The sequence below is a fragment of the Sycon ciliatum genome, chromosome 6, assembly GCF_964019385.1.
Source record: "Sycon ciliatum chromosome 6, ocSycCili1.1, whole genome shotgun sequence".
Lineage (NCBI taxonomy): Eukaryota > Metazoa > Porifera > Calcarea > Leucosolenida > Sycettidae > Sycon > Sycon ciliatum.
This window is the reverse complement of record NC_088648.1, coordinates 10,517,000-10,542,928: the sequence shown is the minus strand read 5'-3', so window position 1 is coordinate 10,542,928 and position 25,929 is coordinate 10,517,000. Positions and strand designations below refer to the sequence as shown.

At 49.8% G+C, this 25,929-nt stretch overlaps 1 protein-coding gene across 1 annotated transcript in view; it reads right to left on the bottom strand.

The window, feature by feature from the left end:
• LOC135819350 (fibrillin-2-like) overlaps positions 1-25,756 on the bottom strand; it is a 30,099-nt gene extending 4,343 nt beyond the window's left edge. Inside the window, exons 1-10 of the mRNA XM_065332541.1 lie at positions 25,396-25,756; positions 22,394-23,452; positions 16,010-21,532; positions 12,361-14,663; positions 11,396-11,539; positions 10,143-10,559; positions 9,631-9,708; positions 2,473-2,554; positions 1,586-1,662; positions 1,052-1,189 (exon numbers count right to left, since the gene is read on the bottom strand). Of these exons, the coding sequence (XP_065188613.1) occupies positions 1,052-1,189; positions 1,586-1,662; positions 2,473-2,554; positions 9,631-9,708; positions 10,143-10,559; positions 11,396-11,539; positions 12,361-14,663; positions 16,010-21,532; positions 22,394-23,452; positions 25,396-25,471 (9,897 nt within the window). The 5' untranslated portion in view covers positions 25,472-25,756. The remainder of the gene's footprint in view (positions 1-1,051; positions 1,190-1,585; positions 1,663-2,472; positions 2,555-9,630; positions 9,709-10,142; positions 10,560-11,395; positions 11,540-12,360; positions 14,664-16,009; positions 21,533-22,393; positions 23,453-25,395) is intronic.
• Between the last annotated feature and the right edge of the window lie 173 nt (positions 25,757-25,929).

The window sequence follows — 25,929 nt, the reverse complement described above, 5'->3', positions numbered from 1 at the left end:
CATAATGCATGAGTTTTTTCCATTTTTTACACTCTTCATAGCATAAAAAACTGACATACATCATTTTACATGCACATTATGTACACAGCAAGGTGCCCACTGGTGCCCCTGTTGCATTTCGTCATGTCCCAACGACTTATCAAGTGAAGCTTGCCCTACCTGGACAGTGGGCTCTACATGTTGCTTGCTAGATATTGTTATAAAATGGAAAATGTCGATTGGTCAGCCCATTTTATATCGTTATAGGGGTAATATCGTTATAACAATATTGTTATAGAGGTAAGGCACTGTATACACAAGTCAATGGAGTGATTTGGTTTGGCAGAAAAATATCGTTATAAGGGTAATATCGTTATAGAGGTTATCGTTATAAGGGTAGGTCGACTGTAGCTCCATCACATGTATGGCGAACACTAGCCAAGCTTGCTTGGTGACGTCAACGCGGACAAGTGTATAATGAGCGTATACAGTAAACTTTGCTTATAACGACACTCGGCGGGGCATCAAAAAAGTGTCCTTATTCGCGAAGTGTCGTTATACCCGAAGTCTCATTATATGTATTACAGTTGGAAGGGACTTTGCTCTGGGCAGGTAAATGCTGTCGTTATTCGCGAATTGTCGTTATATCCGCAGTCGTTATTAGCGAAGTTGACTGTACGTGTACATGTATTATCAATTGCTGCTTGGCAATGAACTTCAAGCTTAGATCGTGATCCAGTTAACTCCAGTGGTTCCGGGTCCATGAGCACTATGTTCTGCACCACTGTTTGTACTGTTCACTGTGCTGCTAGTGGGTGGGGTCAAACGGTGCGTAAGGCCATTGGAGTGTGAGTGTGTGTGTACGTGAGTATACGGGAGTGAGAACCTAACACTAATGTAAGTTGTGCGCATCTAAGTGTCGGAGGATGGGGGGGGGGGGGGGCAGAGAACAGGTAAGAGATGGAGGCAGTGAGTGCAGAAACAGAAGAGCAATGCAGGCAGACCATGGGTCTCAGGGACAGCGGTGCACCACACACCGCAGAAACATCACACCAGTGACACCGCTCCTTACCACTCCTCTCTCCTCTAACCCAGTCAGCATGATGATCACGGACACTTTCTGCTCCCAAGCCATTCGCCAGAAGTCGTGCACAGTGGAATACAGTGGTCCCTGTGCTGCGATGTATTTGCGTGGTGCTCCATCGAAGCCCTAGTTCACCAGAGGACAGACACAGAGAAAGAGGGTGAGATCCGTTTGTCAATAGCAAATCTTTATTCAAAAGCAATCTACGGTAAGCCATGCGAATAATATTATAATGAATCGCAGAATTAACAAGTGTACAAAATTCATAGGTTAGCGAAATTATACGTTAACGATCTTGAAGTCTTCAGGCATACCTGCACATAACACATAATATTACAGCCTCAACAGAAAATTGTCAATAGCGAAAATGATAGATTTGCTCCATCGTTGTATTATGACATGCCAATGGCACTATGGTGACACAATGGTTGATGCGTATAAATGTATAACCTAAAATAGCTAACTGCACACCCTCCCTTGATGTTTATCCTTGCTATATCCATGCCCTAATACTGGACTTACCCGTATGAAGTTGGCATTGATGTAGTCGGAGTTGGGCTCACCGAACTTCAACTTCAGACCAACACGAGTGCGTGGGTCTGCCAGAACGCATGTCATGTACGCACGCACGCACGCACGCGCACACACACACACACACACACACACACACACACATACAGAGAGAGAGAGAACGGCATTCATACACAAAATTTCATGATGCACAACTCGTGCCGCACAACGGCATGGGCGGTGAAGGCGAAGTGACCCAGAGCCAAGTATTCCCACTTGATCTGCCTCATGCTGGATCGCCATAGTCATGAACATACCCTGCGTGTAAGTGTGCGCTCATGCACATACCCTGTCTTGCGCGTGCATGCAAACCTGTTCTGCACACTGCATGGATGTTTCCTGGTCTGTTGATGGCATGTCCAAATAGCATTAACAAACACCTTCCCTATGCCCCGGCTAATGATTCACCCCACCGCTCAACTCAACTTGCATAGAAAGAAGATAATCCCTGACAGTGAAAGCTCAAGGGGTTTGCCCACTTGCCATGAGGAAGGACAAAGACCGTTTGGTCAGGAAGTGCTTCGCTTACTTTGCCCATGGAATAACCAGACAATTCTGCAATTTAGCTGCTAAACAGTGCTTCACTACTGGGGGTCTGGACCAGGCAAGTACATGTCCGATTGTGGCTAGCCAAAAGACCATTTGAATGATGTGGTGGCTATGCCTCTGTGACTACGGGCTCTTCATGATTTTCACGGCACTGGCAGAAACAAACGTGACTGTATAAACACCGTCACTTGATGTATGATAATGGTACCAAGGCACGGTTACTCATAAACACTGTCAGTGATGAATGACAATGGTCTCAAGAAGCGGTTACTCTTGTCAACAGGTCTTACTGGGAAGGACGTTGGTGTATCTATTCTTCGTCTCCGTGCCCGGCGGAATGTTGTCGGCTGTTGTGAGATTGGTCGGAACAGACTGTAGTACAGCACATCAAACAACACGGAAGCACACAGCAGATATACCATGGCACTCAGATATACCATTACACACCAGTGCATACAAAGTGCAAGGTGCATCCAGATATTTCAGTTTACTTGAAGTACAACTCTACTGATCAACACCACCCACTTGGTCACCACACTCCCATTGCACGATACACTACAGCACAGATAATTCGGTGAATTCTATATCGCCTGATCCTCCTGATAACTGCTCTCAGTGAAGGCAACTGAACAGGGATGACAAGCTATCCCCGGTGGATGTGTGGGATGGTAAGGATGGTAAGGAAGGTAAGGATGGTCCTTTTTCTTTTTACCAAGGGCTAGCCACAATTTCCTGTTTTTCAGAATTTCGAGCCAATTTCCAAATCCAATATGTCCTGCTAGAATCTATCTGAGCTTCACATCAATCTTATGTAGCCTAATACACCAGAATGTTGTGTAGCCAGCCTGACAGCAGTGATACTGTGTTCACCATGACATCCGGCGTTCAGTTCTCTCTCGACACCACTGTTCATATTCCGCGCCTTGCTTGTTTCGGTGTTCTTCCTGTAATACACAACTGACCTGCTTCTCAGTGTAAGAAATGAGTGTGCTGAGTGTGAGCATGTCACAAAGACATACCACTGTGCTGATTACCCGGGGCGTAGCTCGTACATCTGTGGTGTGGTGACCATGTACCAGAGCATATGAAACTCCCTTCAATTTAGACTACGTCTTTGGGAAATCCTCAAATATATATAATAATAAATAATAACATTGAGCACTTTTTTGCCGACGCAAGAAATACTTCTATTGTTCTATAATAAATACTCAACAAACGGCGAGGAGACAACAATTTGATAACCGCAATCAGTAATACAAGCTGGATCGACATTTGTGTACACTGTATTCATGTATTGTAAAACTGTGGAGACAATGTGCAATAAAACGATGAAAAAATGTGAAGAAATTGTGTAGAGAAAGAAAGGGATTCAAACAAGTTTTCGTACAACACTCATCAGGAATCATCGTTGTACTAAAGGACACTGAAACAAAAATTGAACTATTATAGAAAATCTAAGTTAGAGAAATAACACTAAGAGCAACAACAGTGAAATTTACAAGTGTGAATTTTAACAATCAAAGCGAGAAATGAACAAAGGAGAAAGGAAGGAAAGACAACGTGATAACACATAACAGCAGTACATTACACCTAGAACATTAACGGCCAAGCTTGGCCGCACTAAACACGACACGTTACTTGAACAATTTCAACCCAATTATACTATCTTTCTGTACACACAAATTAGGCTTGTACAGACGCTGATAGATAGCTTCCAACACTTTTAACTGTAGTCCATAACCATGACGACCACGGCACAATACAGTGAACGAAGAGTCAGAATACGCACCGCAACAATCAGGACTAGCCAGCAGATGATTGTACACTGAAGACTTGCTACCACGAAACCTACGCACAACACTAACACTCTCACCGGCACTCTCACCATCACTCCCATCACTGCTCTCCGACTCACTGCTCCCTCCGCCGTCCGTTCCATCCTCCGCTTCCCCTGCACTCTCTCTGTCTCGTCCATCCCGCCTGACCGGGTCCATTGAAGTTGTTGAAAGTCGAACAAACTACTAAGGCTCCTTTGTTTGGTCCTGCTCGTTGTCCCGTCTATTTATGTTTGCCTTGGAAAGGACAGGAGTCGACTAAAGTTTGTAGTGCAGTCAAGTCCGTTGTTCGTCGAACATACTATGCAGTACACTTTGTGCCAGTTTTTACGACGATGCGTGCGTTTACGGTGCGGAAGGATGTCCTACCAGCCCTTCACCTTAGTCATCTTATTTACAACTTTGAATGCCGACAATGCGCTAGTCGGTATGTTGGTAGGACTGTTCAGCACCTGAACGCACGCATCAAACAACACACACCACGTCACATACTTCCACCTTGCGCACAACAACAAAGACCGAAGCGAGGGCGACCTAGAAAACAACCATTAACCACACAGCCGTTGCCTACACAACCCGCGGATCCTGGCTCTCAGACTGTGCTTGCTCCGCCGTCGTTGGTGGCGGTGGTGGAGGAGAATGGGCGTGGTTGCTCATCGGGTCGGCTTGTGTCGCCGCCTTTGCTCCGGCCGTCGGTGGTTCCCTCGTCAGTGCCCCCGGCGGCTTTGGCTGAGGCGGTGCCGCTTGCGGTCCCGGTCCCACTGCCTCCTCCTGATCCTCCGCCATCGGTTCTTGCGGCGGTGGAGCTTGCCAGTGGCAGACCGCGAGCAACACTGACAGCTGCATTAACACTACAAATGCCGACTCAAAAAGACCCACCCTGCATATCAGTAACTCCCACACCAACACCAACAACGCAATCTACAGCAACCACAACTAATCCACCATCCAAGCCCATAATTGAAAGACCAAGACGATCAACAGCCAACTACAACAGAAGCTACGCACTCAGCGGACGAGGGCGAAAGGAGGGACGTGATAGCAGGGGGACGGCCGAGTTGGGTTCAATGGACCCGGTCAGGCGGGATGGACGAGACAGAGAGAGTGCAGGGGAAGCGGAGGATGGAACGGACGGCGGAGGGAGCAGTGAGTCGGAGAGCAGTGATGGGAGTGATGGTGAGAGTGCCGGTGAGAGTGTTAGTGTTGTGCGTAGGTTTCGTGGTAGCAAGTCTTCAGTGTACAATCATCTGCTGGCTAGTCCTGATTGTTGCGGTGCGTATTCTGACTCTTCGTTCACTGTATTGTGCCGTGGTCGTCATGGTTATGGACTACAGTTAAAAGTGTTGGAAGCTATCTATCAGCGTCTGTACAAGCCTAATTTGTGTGTACAGAAAGATAGTATAATTGGGTTGAAATTGTTCAAGTAACGTGTCGTGTTTAGTGCGGCCAAGCTTGGCCGTTAATGTTCTAGGTGTAATGTACTGCTGTTATGTGTTATCACGTTGTCTTTCCTTCCTTTCTCCTTTGTTCATTTCTCGCTTTGATTGTTAAAATTCACACTTGTAAATTTCACTGTTGTTGCTCTTAGTGTTATTTCTCTAACTTAGATTTTCTATAATAGTTCAATTTTTGTTTCAGTGTCCTTTAGTACAACGATGATTCCTGATGAGTGTTGTACGAAAACTTGTTTGAATCCCTTTCTTTCTCTACACAATTTCTTCACATTTTTTCATCGTTTTATTGCACATTGTCTCCACAGTTTTACAATACATGAATACAGTGTACACAAATGTCGATCCAGCTTGTATTACTGATTGCGGTTATCAAATTGTTGTCTCCTCGCCGTTTGTTCAAATATTTTAAATCGAGATACACCCAGCCTCAGATAGATATTCTGAATCTAACGCTGAAAGCACGTTTTCATTACCGTAGTGTCGCCCTTAACGTAGGTTTTCTTAGACGATGTTTAGACAATGGCGTATGTCCTAGCGGTGTAGAAAAGCGTGTTCACCGAGCCAAGGCATACCACACGTTGAACATTGAGCGCGTTTTCATGAAGGATGAGATTGCCAGGTCCGGTGACACGGTGTGCAAGTCTCGTTCCCAGTTTAGGTCTTTGTATGATCGTGCACGTACATTTTTGTCATCTCATGACTTCCTCCGTTTCTCAATGCTCCTTTCTGAGAACGACCAGAAACAACGAATAAAACTTATTACCAAACATGACAAGACATATAACTGGCTCAGAAGGAAACGTTACGGCCAAGTTAACATCGATCCCGACACAACAATAATCAACTTAACCCCATTGGAATTGACTACTGTACAGAAGTAGCTCCTTTGCCGTGGCACTGATTTTGGCGTTCCCCCATCATCAAAGAAAAAGGAAGTTATCATGACCGAGTTCGAATTGTTTTATCGAAAGTTATTACGCTTTACGCCAATATCAGAGGCCCAACAATCAATATGCGCTGCAAAGATCCGAGCTGAGGCTGAGGAGCATGCGGACAAACTTCCAGACAAGCGATCGTTTTCCTTAGGCCAGGAACACATGAAAGCCCTGCGTGACTTCCGCAAAAACACTGAAATTATCGTCACGCGCCCGGACAAAGGGCGGGCTACAGTTCTGATGCTCAGAACTGATTACATCGACAAGATGTCTGTCATCCTAAATGACACATCAAAGTTCCAGACCATCGGCCCGGTTGAAAGTTTTGATCGAACAGAGAAAGTAGAAAAAGAACTAGTAGCTTACCTAAAGAAACTGAAAGCCGACGGAGAAATATTCTCCAATGATTTCGATCGCATAAAACCGACAGGCACGCTCCGGCCTAGGCTATATGGCTTACCAAAAATACACAAGCCCACATGTCCAGTACGTCCCATCCTTTCTATGACGGCCTCGCCGCAGTATTCTATTTCCAAGTGGCTGTGTATTTACTTACAACCAGTGCAGGACCACTATTGCAAGCGCACTGTAAAAGACAGTTTTGATTTCGTCGAAAAGCTCCGCAACAAGCCTGTACCACCCAACGCACACATGTGTTCGTTTGACGTCGTCAGTTTATTTACTAATGTGCCGATTGAAGAAACTGTTGACATCTGCATGGATGTTTTGTACCGTAATGATGACATTGACACTCCTTGGATATCTGAAAGTGCGTTTAGACGATTGTTGTTGCTGGTCACAACTGGAGTTGAGTTTTCGTTCAACAATGTCATGTACAAACAAGTCGATGGTGTCGCGATGGGTTCGCCCCTTGGTCCAGTATTGGCAAACGTGTTTGTCGGTTACTGTGAGTCGAAGATTGATGATTCATTGTGGCCTGACCTTTATGTACGTTTCGTGGACGACTCATTCACATATTTTAATAATGAGGAGCGTAGTAACGAGTTTCTGGACGTGTTAAATGGTATTCACCCTGCCCTTCGTTTCACATGCGAGCATGAACAGTCCAACAAGTTGTCATTTCTCGATGTGCTGGTGGAAAAAACGAGTAGTGACGTTTTGACAACCGTTTATCGTAAGCCGACGTTTACTGGTCAGTACATTGTATATGACTCTTATTGTTCGTCTCAATATAAAGTAAACTTAGTGCGTAACCTTGTAGACCGTGCGAAGCGTATTTGTTCGTCCTGTAAGCTGCAGGAAGAGCTTGACTTTCTCCGGTCAGTTTTCGTTAAGAACGGTTACCCTGAGTTTTTGTTGCAGAAGTTGTTGAAAGTCGAACAAACTACTAAGGCTCCTTTGTTTGGTCCTGCTCGTTGTCCCGTCTATTTATGTTTGCCTTGGAAAGGACAGGAGTCGACTAAAGTTTGTAGTGCAGTCAAGTCCGTTGTTCGTCGAACATACTATGCAGTACACTTTGTGCCAGTTTTTACGACGATGCGTGCGTTTACGGTGCGGAAGGATGTCCTACCAGCCCTTCACCTTAGTCATCTTATTTACAACTTTGAATGCCGACAATGCGCTAGTCGGTATGTTGGTAGGACTGTTCAGCACCTGAACGCACGCATCAAACAACACACACCACGTCACATACTTCCACCTTGCGCACAACAACAAAGACCGAAGCGAGGGCGACCTAGAAAACAACCATTAACCACACAGCCGTTGCCTACACAACCCGCGGATCCTGGCTCTCAGACTGTGCTTGCTCCGCCGTCGTTGGTGGCGGTGGTGGAGGAGAATGGGCGTGGTTGCTCATCGGGTCGGCTTGTGTCGCCGCCTTTGCTCCGGCCGTCGGTGGTTCCCTCGTCAGTGCCCCCGGCGGCTTTGGCTGAGGCGGTGCCGCTTGCGGTCCCGGTCCCACTGCCTCCTCCTGATCCTCCGCCATCGGTTCTTGCGGCGGTGGAGCTTGCCAGTGGCAGACCGCGAGCAACACTGACAGCTGCATTAACACTACAAATGCCGACTCAAAAAGACCCACCCTGCATATCAGTAACTCCCACACCAACACCAACAACGCAATCTACAGCAACCACAACTAATCCACCATCCAAGCCCATAATTGAAAGACCAAGACGATCAACAGCCAACTACAACAGAAGCTACGCACTCAGCGGACGAGGGCGAAAGGAGGGACGTGATAGCAGGGGGACGGCCGAGTTGGGTTCAATGGACCCGGTCAGGCGGGATGGACGAGACAGAGAGAGTGCAGGGGAAGCGGAGGATGGAACGGACGGCGGAGGGAGCAGTGAGTCGGAGAGCAGTGATGGGAGTGATGGTGAGAGTGCCGGTGAGAGTGTTAGTGTTGTGCGTAGGTTTCGTGGTAGCAAGTCTTCAGTGTACAATCATCTGCTGGCTAGTCCTGATTGTTGCGGTGCGTATTCTGACTCTTCGTTCACTGTATTGTGCCGTGGTCGTCATGGTTATGGACTACAGTTAAAAGTGTTGGAAGCTATCTATCAGCGTCTGTACAAGCCTAATTTGTGTGTACAGAAAGATAGTATAATTGGGTTGAAATTGTTCAAGTAACGTGTCGTGTTTAGTGCGGCCAAGCTTGGCCGTTAATGTTCTAGGTGTAATGTACTGCTGTTATGTGTTATCACGTTGTCTTTCCTTCCTTTCTCCTTTGTTCATTTCTCGCTTTGATTGTTAAAATTCACACTTGTAAATTTCACTGTTGTTGCTCTTAGTGTTATTTCTCTAACTTAGATTTTCTATAATAGTTCAATTTTTGTTTCAGTGTCCTTTAGTACAACGATGATTCCTGATGAGTGTTGTACGAAAACTTGTTTGAATCCCTTTCTTTCTCTACACAATTTCTTCACATTTTTTCATCGTTTTATTGCACATTGTCTCCACAGTTTTACAATACATGAATACAGTGTACACAAATGTCGATCCAGCTTGTATTACTGATTGCGGTTATCAATAAATACTCAAGTAATAAATATCTGTGGTGTGGTGACCAAGTATCACCCGCAACCTCATAGGCGCCATTTTGCCTATGTAGCACCAGTGACAGTCATTTGCTGGTGCGGTCACCGAACTACGCTGACTACACACGAGCTATTTGCCTGTTGGAAACATGGCCGCGTGTGCAGTGTGTTTAAGGCTGTACACGGCACAAGATCTGTGCAGGTCGTCGGTTCAGGAGACACGCTTACCTTGAACTGTTGAACAATCTGATCTGGTTCCTTGAGCACATGAGCTAATCCTGCCAAGTCCAGCCATAGCGATGGCAACTGCAGGTGCAACACACAGGGCAACATGATTCTCTCAAAGAAGTGCTTGATTGAGATATTATAATTTTGCAGCAAAGAGACCACTTGATTTGGGGATGGTTTGTGTAGGGATCTTCATGTAATGAGGTGGCTGCAGTGGAGCCTGCGCACATAAAGAGAAGTGGTTCAGGGTAGGAAAATCCAGGAAGGGGTTGCCATGCCCACATGTGGGCAGTCAGTGGCCGGATTTTGCCAGCATTCAATCGCACACTGATTACACGTATGATGCAAGGTGCACATTACAACACTGGGGATGGCATTGGGATGCAGGCATTCAGAAGAAACTAGACAATTCCTCACATACTTGCCGGGTGTGCGTTTACGAGATCCATCATGGCTACGGCACCCAAAATAGACAGCACAGGCCAACATACTGCAGATACGAGTATACTTACTGAGCTATCTTTCTGCTTTCCTTCTTCCTCAGCTGCCAATTGATTAGCTGCAGCATTGATAACAACTGTGGAGTGCTCTTCGTGCCCACCCAGCTTGCTTCCAGAGGAGACCTTGGACTTACTGCCGACTAGAGAATTCTTGCTCGTTGAGATTAGCGAGTTCTTGCTGCTGCTGGAGTGAATGCGATGCTTGCTTCCCTTCACGGACGTCTTGCTGCCCGCCTGGCTGGCAATGGAGGTTTTGCTTTCTCTGTGTGTTATGTTTGCCTGGCTGTTGTCCGTGCTCTGCTGGTCAACAGGACTGTCCTCGGTGGTGGACCCGCGCCGGAAGAAGCCGAGACCGCGGAACATGGGTGCTTTGCGCTTTGCCTGTACCTGCTGCTTATCATTCCAGACCTCCATGTGTCCTGATATACTCTGCACCGGATGATGGTGATGAGGATGAGGATGATGACAACCAGCAACATAAGAAACGACACACACATGTACGCACACACACACACACACACACCCACACACACGCACACAATCACACGCACACACACACACGGACAAAAGGCACGCATGCGTACACCCATACAATTAATGCAAGCATCCTTGATCCTGCAGCTATCAAGTGCCCAATTGATTAAGTAATCCCATTCAAAGTGTGATCCAATGCGGAGCATGATAACTGCCTGTAGGAATCTATAACTTGCCGAAGTCTTGCACAATAGTCGAGTGGAGAGAGAGAGGGGAAGACAGGATGAGAAGAAGTGCCTCAAATCCAACATCCAACATCCAACAACCTACATGTCACATATGCAAGTGTCCAGTAAACCACACATCTTCAACCGTCTGCATTTATCAATGGTTGGGGATTTAAGCTTTCTAGTCCTGTAGTGGATGCCTTACATCTGTATACTTGAAATTGATATCACAGAAAATTCAGAAATATGCACCATGCAGCTGACGTCTGTACGCATCCTGGCACAAAAAGCAGCGGTTTGGACCATTTTTCAAATTTCACAGTACTGCTACATACAATAAAATCACGAAAAACGCCAAAATTTAATACGAGAACTCGCCAGAGCCAGGGCCCATCTCTTTTTTATGAATGGACTGTAGTCATAACCCTGTGTTAGCAAGACCTATGACTGCATTGTGTAACCCTGTGGTAGGGTGACCTATGACTGCATTGTGTAACCCTGTGGTAGGGTGACCTATGTGTACCCCTGTGCTGATATGTGTTACCATGGTGATCTATGACTCACCTCTTCACTGGTCATTGTGGCTATGCTATCCATACTGACGGCAGCATGCAGATGTTCCGCACTCTCACCGGCCGCCGCAAACCAGTTATGCCCCGTGGCACTGGCAGCGCTGGCACGACCAGGTGTCCTGCCTTTACTGCGAGACTGTGAAGCAAAAAGAACAACAAACAACAGCACCGCAATAACAATCTGGTTGAAGCACATTGTAGCAAGCGAGCTTTTGCAAAGCATTTCATTCTTCTTGCTCAGCGTGTAGCAAGCACAACTATAATGTAAGCCACTACATGTCCATTGTCAACACTGCCAACACTGGAGGGACTAGCTTCACACCAGAATAAACACGTACTAGCCATCACTGACTGATGTGCTACACGCACACTGTAACCAACACCATTATCAGTGGCGTCGCACATGGCACGGTCACTATGGTATTGACGGTACCACTATTTGCCCCAAGTACCCTGTGAATCAATAAAATGCACTGACTTGGGCTCTAAATTTCCTAAATTTCGTGCGCCGGTGCCCTTGAAGGAAGGGGGGGTTCCGGCCCCTCCCCGGGAAAATTTTTAAAAAATGAAGCAAAATCCTGCATTTTGAGCGAAGGGGGGGGGGGGTTCCGGGCACCCAGGAAGCCATACGGGGCACGCGCCTGCCTTCCGACGCCCCTGATTATCGTATCACCCTCCATCTGTCCATTACAAGTTGCAAGTAAAGTGAAATCCTGCACAAATGCTTTCACACCTACACCAGGCGCCACACTTCCATATCTCGCCTGAAAGAAAGAGATGAGAGTATAGTCTGCTGTACGTTTCAGGCACTGGCAGTCTTCAGATCTTCAAGTACTGTGGCACTCTGCTGTTTAGACTGTGACTCCATACAGCGTAATAACATTCTGGTCACGCTGCTACAATATACTGCAAGGCTAAGGAGACACAGGATGTGGTACTCAACAGTTTAGATCTCACCTTTCTCCATTGGTAGACATTGAAGACCAGAAGGATCAACAAAGGAACGCCGAAAGCTGGCACTACCCATATAGGGAAAGATGATGATGCAGCGGGTAGACCCGGTAAGGCTTCAGTTGATGTTGTAACCGGTGGCTGAGATCCACCACCACCACCGCCGCCACTTTGTAACCTGGCGTATATTTGCTGTGACACGCACTCGTTACCGATAATTTCGGATGCACATGTGCAGCTTCCGGACACGCACTGCGTGCCCACGGGACACGCGTGCTGCGCATTGCACGCACACGACTTGCCCTCGCCGATTTCACACTCGCACGCATAACTGCCCGGCGTGTTGGTGCACTTGCTGTCGGCCTGGCAACCATGGCCGCCACTGTCCACGCACTCGTTCACATCTGAGCAGCTCAGGCCGTCCCCGGTGTAGCCCACTGCACACTGGCACTGTGCAGAGCCGGCTGTGTTGACACAGTGAGAGTACACCGGACACTGCACTAGGCCAGCACTACACTCATTGACATCAACGCAAACGCCCAGACCCGTTCCGCCGCCACCACCCTGCTGCTGCTGCCGCTCGTAGCCAGCCTGGCACGCACAGCGGTAGCTTCCAGCGACGTTTGAGCAGCTCTCCAGCGCGCCGGTGCAGAGCGTCGAGCATTCGTTCCGATCGTCGCACTGGCGCGTGGTGGAGTTCCAGGCATAGCCAGTATGACAGGTGCATGTGTAACTGCCGGTGGTGTCTGTGCATTGTGAGTTTGCACCGCACGGTGATACAGGTACACATTCATCGGTATTACTGCAGACTATGATGGTATTGCTTGGATGAGAATATCCGGCCTTGCACTGACAGTAATAGCTTCCAGCGCTGTTAACACACGATGACATCATCAGGTTACAATTGCTACGTCCGGTTCTGCACTCATCAATGTCCGAGCACTGAGCTCCGAATACCTGATAGCCCTGCGGACAGCTCGTTATCGTTCCCGCCGCCGACGAACTGCAGGAGAAAGACCCCGCGGTGTTGGTACATTGTCCCGTGCCACAGGCGCCCGTAGTGGCACATTCATTGATATCCAGACACTGCCTGCCACGGCTAGTAAAGTATCCCGTCCAGCCGTTGCGACACGGACACAGGAAAGACCCGATGGTGTTCACACAGTAGGAGTTACGGTTGCACTGCGACGCCACACTGCCGCTAGTACATTCGTCAATGTCGTCGCAAAACACTCCGTTTCCAGTGTACCCGGAGCCGCACGCACACGTGTACGTCCCCGGCGGCGTGTTGCTGCATGTGGCCTGGGCGTGGCAGTTGTGCACACGATTAGTGCACTCATCGAAATCGACCGGGCAGCTGAGCGCATCCGTAGCGCTGTGGTTGTACCCGGGCGTGCAGTCACAGCGGAAACTACCCATCGTATTCACACACACCGTGTTCACGCCACACGAGCCAGGTCGCATGCACTCGTCATCGTCCTGGCAACAGTAACCGTTGCCAACATAGCCAGCCAGGCACCGGCACGTGTAGCTTCCCGGCGCGTCGGTGCACGCTGCGTTGGCGTGGCAACCGTGCGTGCCGTCCAAACACTCGTCGATCTGCGTGCACGTTTTGCCGTCCCCACGGTAACCAATCTTGCACGCACACTGATAGGAGCCGTACGAATTCGCACATGTCGCCATGGTAGCACACGTCGACAGTGAGCTACATTCGTCTATATCATCACAGTAGACGCCGTCACCGGAGAATCCACTCAAACACCCGCACGTGTACGAGCCGTTCGTGTTCGCGCATGCCGCGTTGCTACGACGGTGGCATTCGTCCGTGGTCATGTGACATTCGTCGATGTCATGGCAACGTGTCCCGTTTCCGGACCAGCCCAGCTGACATGTGCACAGGTACGTGGCAGGTAGATTAGCACATGCAGCGTGCACACTACACGTGTGCGTGTTGCCTGCGCATTCGTCTATGTCACTGCACACAAACCCGTCTCCGGCATAGCCAGCCGCACAGGAGCAGTTGTACCCGCCGGCGTAGTTCGTGCACCTGGCATGAACGTGGCAGGCGCGCGGTGCGGGCACGCTGCACTGCCCCAGCTTCGTGCAGTCCCACGATGACATCATCATGGCACATTCGTCGACATCATCACAGCGGTGTGCCGACGTCATCGAGTCGTGGTAGCCGAAGTCACACTCGCACTGGATGCCGTCACCGCTCTGTTCACAGTGACTGTTAGCTGGGCAGTTGGAGCAGTTTGCCAGGCAGAACGACGTGTTGGTGTACACCGCCGGAGAGCACATTGAGCTCACTGCAACAGCACAGAGAATGAGAGCACACAGATATACTAGTACGTAGTAGAGCTCACCGCAACAACACACAGAGGATGCATAGTGTATGTGATGGACGGCATACGCATACCGTACATGCATAGTTTCCGACATGGGTCCAAATATAAAGGTAAGCTGACAAGTTAGTTCAGTCATCTCTCATAGCAATGCTTGCACAGTCTTATGATGTGCCGCCTCCCCCGCCTACTCCGTGCGCTAGTTCACGCACACCACTGGAAGACTCCCTCCTTGGTCAATCATATGTTCATTGTGCAAGACATTATGGCAGTCCCATATCACTTTGACATTGCCCATCAATATACTCCCATCGCGAAACGTAGATTTAACCAGACACTGAGATATATCTATAGGCTAACAGCATACTGCACAGTGCACACCCAGCTGTTATGTCACTAACTACAGGGTACAGCATTGTGCAAGGTTCCACTAAGTGGGTCAGGACTACTGCAATGCTGCTCATTGGTATCCGATCATGTAAGGCTCCTTAGTGCCCTGCACCCTGAGTCCACAGTCCACAGTCCAGTGTGCACCCTAGACAGAAACCATCCTCTTATTAGACGCCATCATTCCATTTGAACAGCTGGAATGCAAAGCCCACTGGATGCATTGCACCACTTTTCGGAGGATGGTCAAATGTTTCAAAAATTGTGCTTGCAGGTACACTAGACCTTGTATTTGCATCGAGCTGCTTCACAAGACGGCATTTCTTATTGTATGAATATAGAGCCATTGTGAAACAATAGAAATCAAATGCACTTTCGAACACTGCACAGTTCCTTGTACAGAATGTGCCTTGGATCAGCCATCCCATGGAGGTTGACCATCCCATGGAGGTTGACCATCCCATGGAGGTTGACCATCCCATGGAGGTTGACCATCCCATGGAGGTTGACCATCCCATGGAGGTTGACCATCCCATGGAGGTTGACCATCCCATGGAGGTTGACCATCCCATGGAGCATCAAACATCCCACCTTATTCATCTACTGCAAAGTGAGAAACTTTCGCTAGAGATCAAATTTCGCTATTTTCGCGACCATCACACATTCGCGAATATAAATCGCCGCAAACCTCTCCGTACATTGATTGTAGCCAGTACAAGATCCAACTGAAGAGATAGAATCGCAAACGTTTCCCATCGTGAACCAGCCCGATTTATGAAAACGCTAAATTTGCACGTCGCGGAAATCTGTCTCGATGGCATGGTATTTTTCGCTTCTGCGACGTTGCTTCAGCGTATCCGCTACTTTCGAGTGCATGTGTGACCAGGCCCTTACAGTATCATCTAGTGTAAAATGTGACTCACCGTATTGGCAGTGATAGCCAGTGAATGCCGGTGGACAATCACACGTGTAGTTGCTCAGCCCGTCTCTACACACACCCTGGTTGTAGCAGACATTGCCGGTCCCCGGCGCGCAGTCGTCCGGATTGACGTCACAGTGCACGCCAGTGAGACCGACGGGACACGCACACGCGTAGCCGTTGACCATGTCAACGCACGTTGAGCCGTTGCTGCACGGAGACGACCGACACTCGTTGAGCTCGGTTTGACAGTGCACACCGGAGAACCCGGCCACACAGTCACACACGTATCCGTTGTGACGATCATGGCATGTTGCGTTGTTACGACATGGTGAAGACAAGCACTCGTCAATCGGCAGTCCGCAGTCGGTACCGTTGAAGCCGGGCTCGCATACACACACGTAGCCGGCCACACGGTCGATGCACGTGCCGTGAACGCACGGTTGCGGCACACAATCGTCCACGTTTCTCTCACACATGTAGCCGGTGAACCCAGAGACACAGGAGCAAGCGAACTGGTCTACTCCGTCGTGACACGTGCCGTTGTTTCGACATGGCCAGCTGGCACACTCATTGATATTCGTTGAACAGTTCCGACCAGTGAAACCTGCCTGGCACAAGCAGGCATAGGCAGCAATTCCGTCCACGCACGTTGCATTGTTACTGCACGGCTGTGCAGCACAGTCATCTATATTGCTGGAGCAAGTTCTGTCGGTGAAACCGGTGGCACACGTGCATGAGTAGTTTGCAATGTGATCATTACAGGTGGCATTGTTACGACATGGACTCGTCAGGCAATCATCGATATTTGTCTCACAATTCCTACCCATGAAGCCAGTAGCACAGGAGCAGTGATAGTTATTGATCTGATCCGAGCACGTCGCACCATTCAGGCATGGTGAGCTTGCACAATCGTCAATGTTGTGCGAGCAGTTTGTGCCGTTGAACCCGGCGCTGCACCGGCACGCGTACGCAGCGATTCCGTCCATGCATGTGGCGTTGTTCAAGCATGGACTCGGCACACATTCATTGACATCATTGGAGCAGTTCTTGCCGTCGTACCCCGCCGCACACTCACACCTATACGAGGCTACACTGTCGATACACGTTGCACCGTTCCGGCAAGGCTGAACAGCACATTCGTCGATATTCTCCGAGCAATTCTTGCCCCGAAAACCGAGCGCACACTGGCAAGAGTAGGCGGCAACCTCATCAACACACGTAGCATTGTTCTGACATGGATCTGGTATGCAATCATTGATATTCACCATGCAGGTTGAACCAGTGAAGCCAGCACTGCAGGTGCATGCGTACGCGGAAATGCCATCGCTGCACGTAGCATTGTTATGACACGGTAGCGAGGCGCATTCATCAATGTCAGTTTCACATTTCCGTCCTGTGTACCCTGCCGCACACTGACACGTGTACGCGTTGACACGATCCGTGCACGTAGCCGAATTCAAGCAGGGTGAAGAGCCGCACTCGTCAATGTCAGCTGAGCATGTCTTACCCGTGTACCCAGGTGTACATAGACAAGAGTAGCCGAGTATCTGGTCGACACAGCTCGCACCGTTCCGACAAGGACTGGCCGCACAGTGATCGATATCCGTCTGACAGAGACGACCTGTGTAGCCTGCATCGCAAGTGCAGGAGAACTGAGCAATGCCGTCCACGCATGTAGCATTGTTACTGCAAGGACCTGACAGGCATTCGTCTGTCTCCAGTTCACATCGACTTCCAAAAAACCCAATAGGACATGTACAGTTGTATGTAGCAACACCGTCAGAGCACGTGCCATTGTTACGACACGGTGAAGAGCCACACTCGTTGATATTTGTACCACAGTCCATACCGGTAAACCCAGGCAGGCATACGCACAGGTAACGGCCGATCAGATCACGGCACGTGGCTCCGTTCTTGCACGGCTGTGGTAGACATTCGTCCACTTCGGTTTGACAGTTGTGACCAGTGTAGGCGGGCGGACACGAACACACGTAGCTGTTGACCATCTCTCCGCACGTACCGTTATGCTGACACGGGCTGGACATACACTCCTTCAGCTCCGTATCGCACAGGCCTCCAGTGTACCCGGCATTACACTGACACAGGAAACTGCCGTTAATGTTCATACATGTACTGTCGTTCGCACACGGCGAGCTCTGACATTCGTCAATATCCTGCTGGCACAGTCCACCAGTGTAGCCCGTGGTACATGTGCAGTTGAAGCTGCCAGCATGGTTTGTACAGCTAGCGCCATTCCGACACGGTGACTGCAGACACTCATCCACATCATTCTCACAGAGTGATCCGTTATACCCCGATGTGCACGCACAGCTGAACCCGCCGTCGTTGTTAGTGCAGTTGGCACCGTGACGACATGGTTTCTGCAGACATTCATCAATATCATATTCACAGCGTGACCCGTTGTACCCAGACGCACACGTGCAGTTGAATCCGCCGTCAAAGTTTGTACAGGTAGCGGAATTCCGGCACGGCGACTGTAGACACTCGTCCAGGTCGTGTTGACAGCGCGATCCGCTATACCCTGATGTGCATGTGCAGTTGAATCCACCCACTAGATTTCTGCACACAGCAGCATGTTCACACTGCAGTGTGCTGTTGCTGCTACATTCGTCAATATCCGACTCACACAGCTGCCCGGTGAAACCACCGGCGCACGAGCACGAGAAACTTCCGTTAGTGTTGTAACAGGTTGCAGCATTTCTACACGGCACGGTGGCACATTCGTCGATATCGCTCTCACACTGCCTGCCAGTGTACCCTGACACACAGCTACAGTTGTAACCACCTGCATAGTTCAGGCAAGTGCCGCCATTTTGACAGGCGTTGCTATGGTTACATTCGTTGACATCGTCGGCACAGAGAAGACCGGCGTAGGCCTGGGGACAAGAGCAGTTGAACGAGTAGCCGCTGTTGGAACAGGTGGCGTTGTGCTGGCACGGAGAGCTGCGACATGCGTTCAAATCCGACTGGCACTGTGCGCCAGTGTACTGAGCAGCACATGCACACGTGTATGCTGCAATGCCATCCACACACGTTGCACCGTTTCTACACGGGTCACCAGTGCAGTCGTCCCTGTTGACTGAGCAATTGTGCCCTTCGAAACCGCCGGCACAGTCACAACGATAGGCACTCAGCAGGTCTACGCACGTAGCTCCGTTAGCACAGGGTGAGCTCTGGCAATCATCTATATTCACAGCACAGTTATGATCCGTCCAGCCCAGTGCACAGTTGCACGTATATCCACTATAGATGTCATTCACACAAGTGCTGTTGTTGGAGCATGGCGATGGCGAGCAGTAATCCGGAGCCGTCTCGCAGTTCTTGCCCGAGAAACGTGACAGGCAGTCACAGCGGTAGTCGATGGCGTCCTCGACGCAGGTTCCGTTGTGCCGACACGGCTGGCCCGTGCAGTAGAGCACTCGCGACTCACAGCGCCGACCGGTGTAGTCGGCCGTACAGGAGCATGTGTAAACACCACCATCGCTGGAGCATGTTCCACCCTGCATGCACGGCGCGCTGTCGCACGGGTCCAGCTCCGTCTCGCAGTCCACGCCGCTGAAGCCGGCGGGACAGACGCAAGCGTAGCCCGCACCCACGCTCGCCTCCACGCACGTGGCATTGTACATGCATGGCTGGCTGGCACATTCCAGTGTATCCACATCGCACAGTGCTCCGGTTGTCCCGACAGGACACGCGCAGCTGAACGAGTTCACACCGTCCACGCATGTTGCGTTGTCGGCACACGGAGTGTCAGCACAATCGTCAACGTTCGTCTGACAATGATCACCCGTATATCCAACTGGGCACAGGCAGTCGTAAGCAATGTGCTTGTCCACACAGGTAGCATTGTGTGCACACCGCGTGGAAGCACAGTCATCCACTGAGACGTTGCATCGTTGGCCCGTCCATCCACCTCTACACGTACAGTTGAACTGTGCGGCGGCTGTGCGGTCGACGACGTTGGGAGTTTCCGTGCATGTCGCATTGTTAGAGCACGTTGCATTCGTGCAGATGACTGTCTCATTGCACAGCCTGCCACGGTGCGTCGGTGGACACGCGCATAGGTACCCCGTGGCAACGCCGGAGCACGTACTGTTGCCATGGCACGGGTTCGAAATGCACGGGTCCACCGCTGTAATACAGTGGATGCCCGTGTGTGACGGTGGACATTGGCAGCGGTACGCGTTAATGTCCTCGACGCACGTAGCGTTGTTAGCACACGGACTGGATGCGCACTCCAGTACCTCCATCTGACAGCGTGCTCCAGTAAAGCCAGCATGACACGCACAGTGGTAGCCGTCCAGGGCATCTGTACAGTTGCCGTGATCCCCGCATGGCTGTGGCAGACAATCATCAATGTTATGAGCACACCTCACACCCGTATATCCACTAACACACACGCACCGATACCCGTTGACCTGGTCGATGCAAGTAGCATTGCTGAGGCATGGCTGAGAGGCGCATTCATCAACAGGGATATTGCACAGTACTCCTGTGTAACCTGCGGCGCATACACATCGATAGCTGTCGATCTCGTCCACACAAATGCTGGCGTTGTGGCATGGCTGAGACACACATTCGTCAGTGGCACTCTCGCAATACAAGCCGGTATATCCTGCAGCACATAAACATCTGTAGCCGTTGATACCATCCACACAAGTACTGGCATTGTGACATGGACTGGATGCACATTCGTCAATATCGCTCTCACAATTCAAGCCGGTATATCCTCCGGCACATACACACCGGTAGCTATTGATATCGTCAATACAGGTGCTGCCATTGCGACATGGACTGGATGCACATTCGGCAATGTTGCTCTCACAGTTCAAGCCAGTATATCCTCCAGCACATATGCATCCGTAGCCATCGATGCCATCCCTGCAGGTGCTCCCATTGCGACACAGGCTGGACGCACATTCGTCAATGTCGCTCTCACAGTGCAAGCCAGTATATCCTCCAGCACATATGCATCCGTAGCCATCGATGCCATCCCTGCAGGTGCTCCCATTGCGACACGGGCTGGACGCACATTCGTCAATGTCGCTCTCACAGTGCAAGCCGGTATATCCTCCAGCACATGCACAACGGTAGCCATCGATACTGTCAATGCAGGTGCTGCCATTGAGGCACTGGTTGGACGCACATTCGTCAATATCGCTCTCACAGTGCACCCCAGTGTACCCAGCCGAGCAATTACACACGTACCCATTGACTAGGTCTGTGCAGTTACCGTGCATTGAGCATGGACTACTGGAGCATTCATCAATGCTCACATCGCATACACTACCGGTAAATCCTGCCGAGCAGTTGCATGAGTAGCCTGTAACGTTGTTCACACACAGCCCGTTGCTGCCACACACGCTGGAGTTGTTGCAGTGGTCGATGACCGTGGAGCAGTTTCTGCCTGTGTGCCCCGGTGCACATAGACACGTGTAGGTACTGATAGCATCCACGCATGTTGCAGTAGCGTGACATGGCTCAGCAGAACAGTCGTCAACATCTGTCAGCAAACCGAGAGAACACAAAGAAACACAGAAGAACAAAAAGGAACACCGTCACTGATTGAGTCCAAGGAAATAATCCCCCCCCCCCCATTCTCTCTCTCTCCCACTCTCTTTCTCTTCCTCTCACCTTCTCTCCCTGCAATAAAGCTTGACCACTAAGCTAAGTTAGTCAGATAAGCTAAACATGCATATCTGATGTTAAGATCTGGGTTAACATTTGTTGAACTGTTTGTTCCTACTGTCTCCAGCCGAGTCTCATGCGAACCGTGATTTTTTTCTACTGAAGAATCAGACACCCAACTCGCAAAGAAGTAAAAAGGACCGGGACAAGAGCAAAGAGGATAGACTGACCTACATGTAAAGGAAAGAAGGTCAAGACAGAGCGAGCAGGGCAGCTACTGCGTGGGCCTGCGCAAAGCAGCTGCAATGATGAGCCGGCATGTACAGGCTCTGCAAACCTATGCACTAGACCTCAATACCAGCAGCGAGCATTGGAGATGGAGTAAGCTCACCAATGGCATGGAGGACTATGTTGTAGTTTATGTGTTTGCCAAACACCCAATTGCTTGAGTCAACTAGCACTGGGTATTGTGCAGTCCCAGACCTATCAATACTGTTCTATGTACTATCGGAGGGTACCCATCTCATAAGATCAGATTTTGGTAAGCACATCTGAATATGATTTTCTTACAACTGTACAATGAGTATCAGTGTGCATAGGGTCGTTGGCATGGTCCCAATTTCTCCATAGATTAACCTCCCACCCAAAGACTACAAGCATACATCGTCCTTTTAAGTTCGTCATGCATCACGCCAGTGTTATAGCGGACACAGTTCTTGTGTGTTACGGATCTTACCTGTTTCACAGCGATGTCCAGTGAACCCCGGTCGACATAGGCAGGTGAACATGTCCACACCATCAACACATGTGCTGTTGTTCGAGCAATTAGCCGCTGCACAATCGTCAATATTCGTAGCACAAAGCTGCCCTGTGTACCCACTCTCACACTGACAGCTGCTTGTGTGGTTTGCAATGATGCAAACACCACGATTGCAGTCGACGCCGGCACAGTAGTCGATCGACACATTGCAATGCCGCCCGGTGAAACCAGCGGAGCACAGGCACGCATAGCCGTTCACCGCATCCACACACGATCCATTGTGGCAGTTGACACTGCTACAATCATCCACATCAGTCTCACACACACTACCCGTATAACCTGCCGCACAGCTGCAGCTGAAGGAGTCAATACGCTCGTGGCATGTCCCCCCGTTTCTGCACGTCACGGAGCTGCAGTAATCTATATCCGTTTGGCAGAGCTGGCCAGTAAACCCCGACGGGCACGTACATGTGAAGTTGATCGTACTGGTGTGACACGTGGCGCCATTCAAGCAGCTCGCATTCGCACAGTGATCAATTGCAGTTGCACACATTCCGCCGGTATAGCCCGCATTGCATTCGCACATGTAACCGGTACTCCCAGCAATGCAGCTGCCATGGCTGCATGGCGATGACAAACATGGATCTAGATAGGTCTCGCACAGCCTGCCAGTCCAGCTAACAGGACACGTGCAAACATATCCCGCACTGGATGAATTACACACGCCGTTGACGCATGGCTTTGACTTGCAATAGTCGACTGACTCGGTACAGTTCTTGCCCGTGAAGTCTGAAGTGCAGTTGCATACGTAGTCGCCGATCAGTGAGCTGCAGTTGCCATGCAGACAAGGATCGTCCTTGCACATGTCGACGACGTCCGTACAGTTATCCCCCTGATAACCCGCGGTGCACAAACAGTCGTAGTCGGCAGCATCGCCTGTAGCTGTGGTGCCGGTGCTGCTGCCGGTGTCAATAGCAACACACGTTGAGTCATTATCGCACGGATTCGGAGTGCATGCGTCTCCAGCAGCACATGCTAATGCAAAAAGGAAAAACAAACCAGACATGCGAGCTCTGATACAGGTGACCACCAATGCCATTGGGATACCCAGCATGCCTACTGACATGATTTTCTTCGTGGAGAAATGTCACGTTGCACGCCCGCAGGGTATGAATGCCATTCCAAGTCTGAACGACTGTATAGCTCAAAATGACATAGCACAGAGGAAGTGGTGTGTTTGAGCCCTGACATGGAAAGTGTGTGTGTCTGTGTGCATGCATGTGTCTTGTTGTTGTTGTTGTTGTGTGTGTGTGTGTGTGTGTGTGTGTGTGTGTGTGTGTGTGTGTGTGTGTGTGTGTGTGTGTGTGTGTGTGTGTGTGCATGCATGCATGTGTTTATGTGTGTACTGTACATGTGCTGTCGTGGACCTGGAAATCCGGTCATACATCTAGCGGCCCCAGGGCGCTGGCCATGCAGCCGTGGATAAGCAGTACACACAAGCATTTATGCGCTGCTGGTTGCGTCGGATCGATATGTGCACTGCACGCAGCGTTCTGTATGAGCGGAGACAATGAGGGCACCGGCCCTGGTCAATCGACTGGATTTTCATGTCCACGCCAGTACATGTCTGTTGGTTGACAGCATGTAACAAGGACGTGGACACCGTGTTCAAAACAGTGACCTTACTACAAGCATCCATGTTGTAGAAAGGTCACTGTTTCCAAACACGGTGTCCACGTCCTTGTTTAATACATGTTGTCAACCAACATGTTTGAACAAAAACAAAGTTTATCTAATATGTACCGGTACCTGCATGTATATGCGTATGTATTTGTGTGTATTTCAGTGTCAAATTTAGATCCGCTATTGTTGTTATAAGAGAAAGTCTGTGGGTGCACATGCAGTGGATTTTCAGATTCGCACGCTTGTCTTGCGACGGACGTATACATGGTGCAAGGTACATGGATGCGTGTTTGTGTGTGTGTCTGTCACTGGATGTGTGTGTGTGTTTTTAGTGTGTTTGAGTGTACACATGGATGAGTCGTATGTGTCGGTACCCCCCCCCCCCCTCTCCCTCCCTGCACACACACACACACACACACACACACACACACACACACACAATTGAAAATACCAATAAAGTCAAGTTCGCTAATAACGACTGCGGATCTAAGTCCCACCTAGCTGTTACTGTAATGCATTATAAGGAGACTTCGGGTAAGGACACTTTTCTGATGCCCCGCCGAGTGTCGGCGTTATACGCAAAGTAACAGTTGACTGTACAGTCATGCACAAGCTTTTGCTCGGGCACAAACCTACTATACTTACTATGCAGTTGTCACTTGTACAGTGCTGGCAACTGAAATCCGACCCCCTTGCCGGCGCGGCGCGTCGGCAGGGGGGTCGGATTTCAGTTGCCAGCGCTGTAGTATGTTCCCCAAGTTCTTTGACTGAGAATCTGACAGTTTGGGTTCAAATCCCACCATTTGGCTTCAGATTTTTTCTTCAATGTATATGTAACACAAAGGGGCCACAGGACAATACCTTGGATGATTGCCGGGTTGGATGAAAATACTATGTTCTTCTACGTTTCCTTCCTGCAGCGCTCAAATGCTAGGAGTCTAAACAAGTGATTAGCAGTGGTAACCAGCTAGCTGCTTCGGTATGCTATGACTTGTATCTGTGATTTCCATCAGAGCGTCTGCGAAACCTCCGGCAGGAAGGAAGGCCTTGCATCAATAGGGCCCTAGGCTAGGGAGTGATGACTGGCCCATCGCTGCACCACCATGCTCGGATCTTTCAATGGGTGGTGAAGGTCTATCGTCAATACGTGGGTGGTACATGTATGTACATCGGCCCTGCACTGGCTGCAGTCGAATATTGAGGGCACTGCATCGATTATGGGATCTGATTGAGTAATGGGATTGTGAATCGGAATGACCCCTGCCCCTGGCCTGGCCATTGACATTGTGACTTACCAGTAAACCAAAGCGCTACACCCACCACGCTTGCGAACAAAACGAAGCACTGCTGGTCGCTCCGGCAGCTCGCCATTGCAGATTCCGAAGGCCAGGACGAACTATTCTGTCACCCCTCCACTCTTTGGTTGCTAAGTCCTCAGGCTTCTCAGCAAGGTCAGCCATGGGCTGTACCTGGTGGCAACGAGTTTTCCTTGAGCATTCCCTTTCTCTCTCCACAAAGAGATTGGAAGGATTGACGGGTTAGGGTTGGAGGAGCAAGCCAAGAAATGTGTCAAGAAAACAGCAATGTATTTTGTACGTAGATGTCAGACTGTGAGCGCAGAAACACTTTTTGTTCGAGGACAAGGGTGTGCGCTATTTTGCCTTGTCGATGAATGACTCTGCGGCTGCGCTCTCACTCCGCCGGACTTCTCGGTACAGTACACCATGGTCACTCAGCCCCGACTTTTTTCTGCTGGGAGGTGCGAAAATTCGCTGTCAGCCAAGTCCCGAAAGACTCGGAGGCGTCTCCTTGATTTCCTAGTCATAACG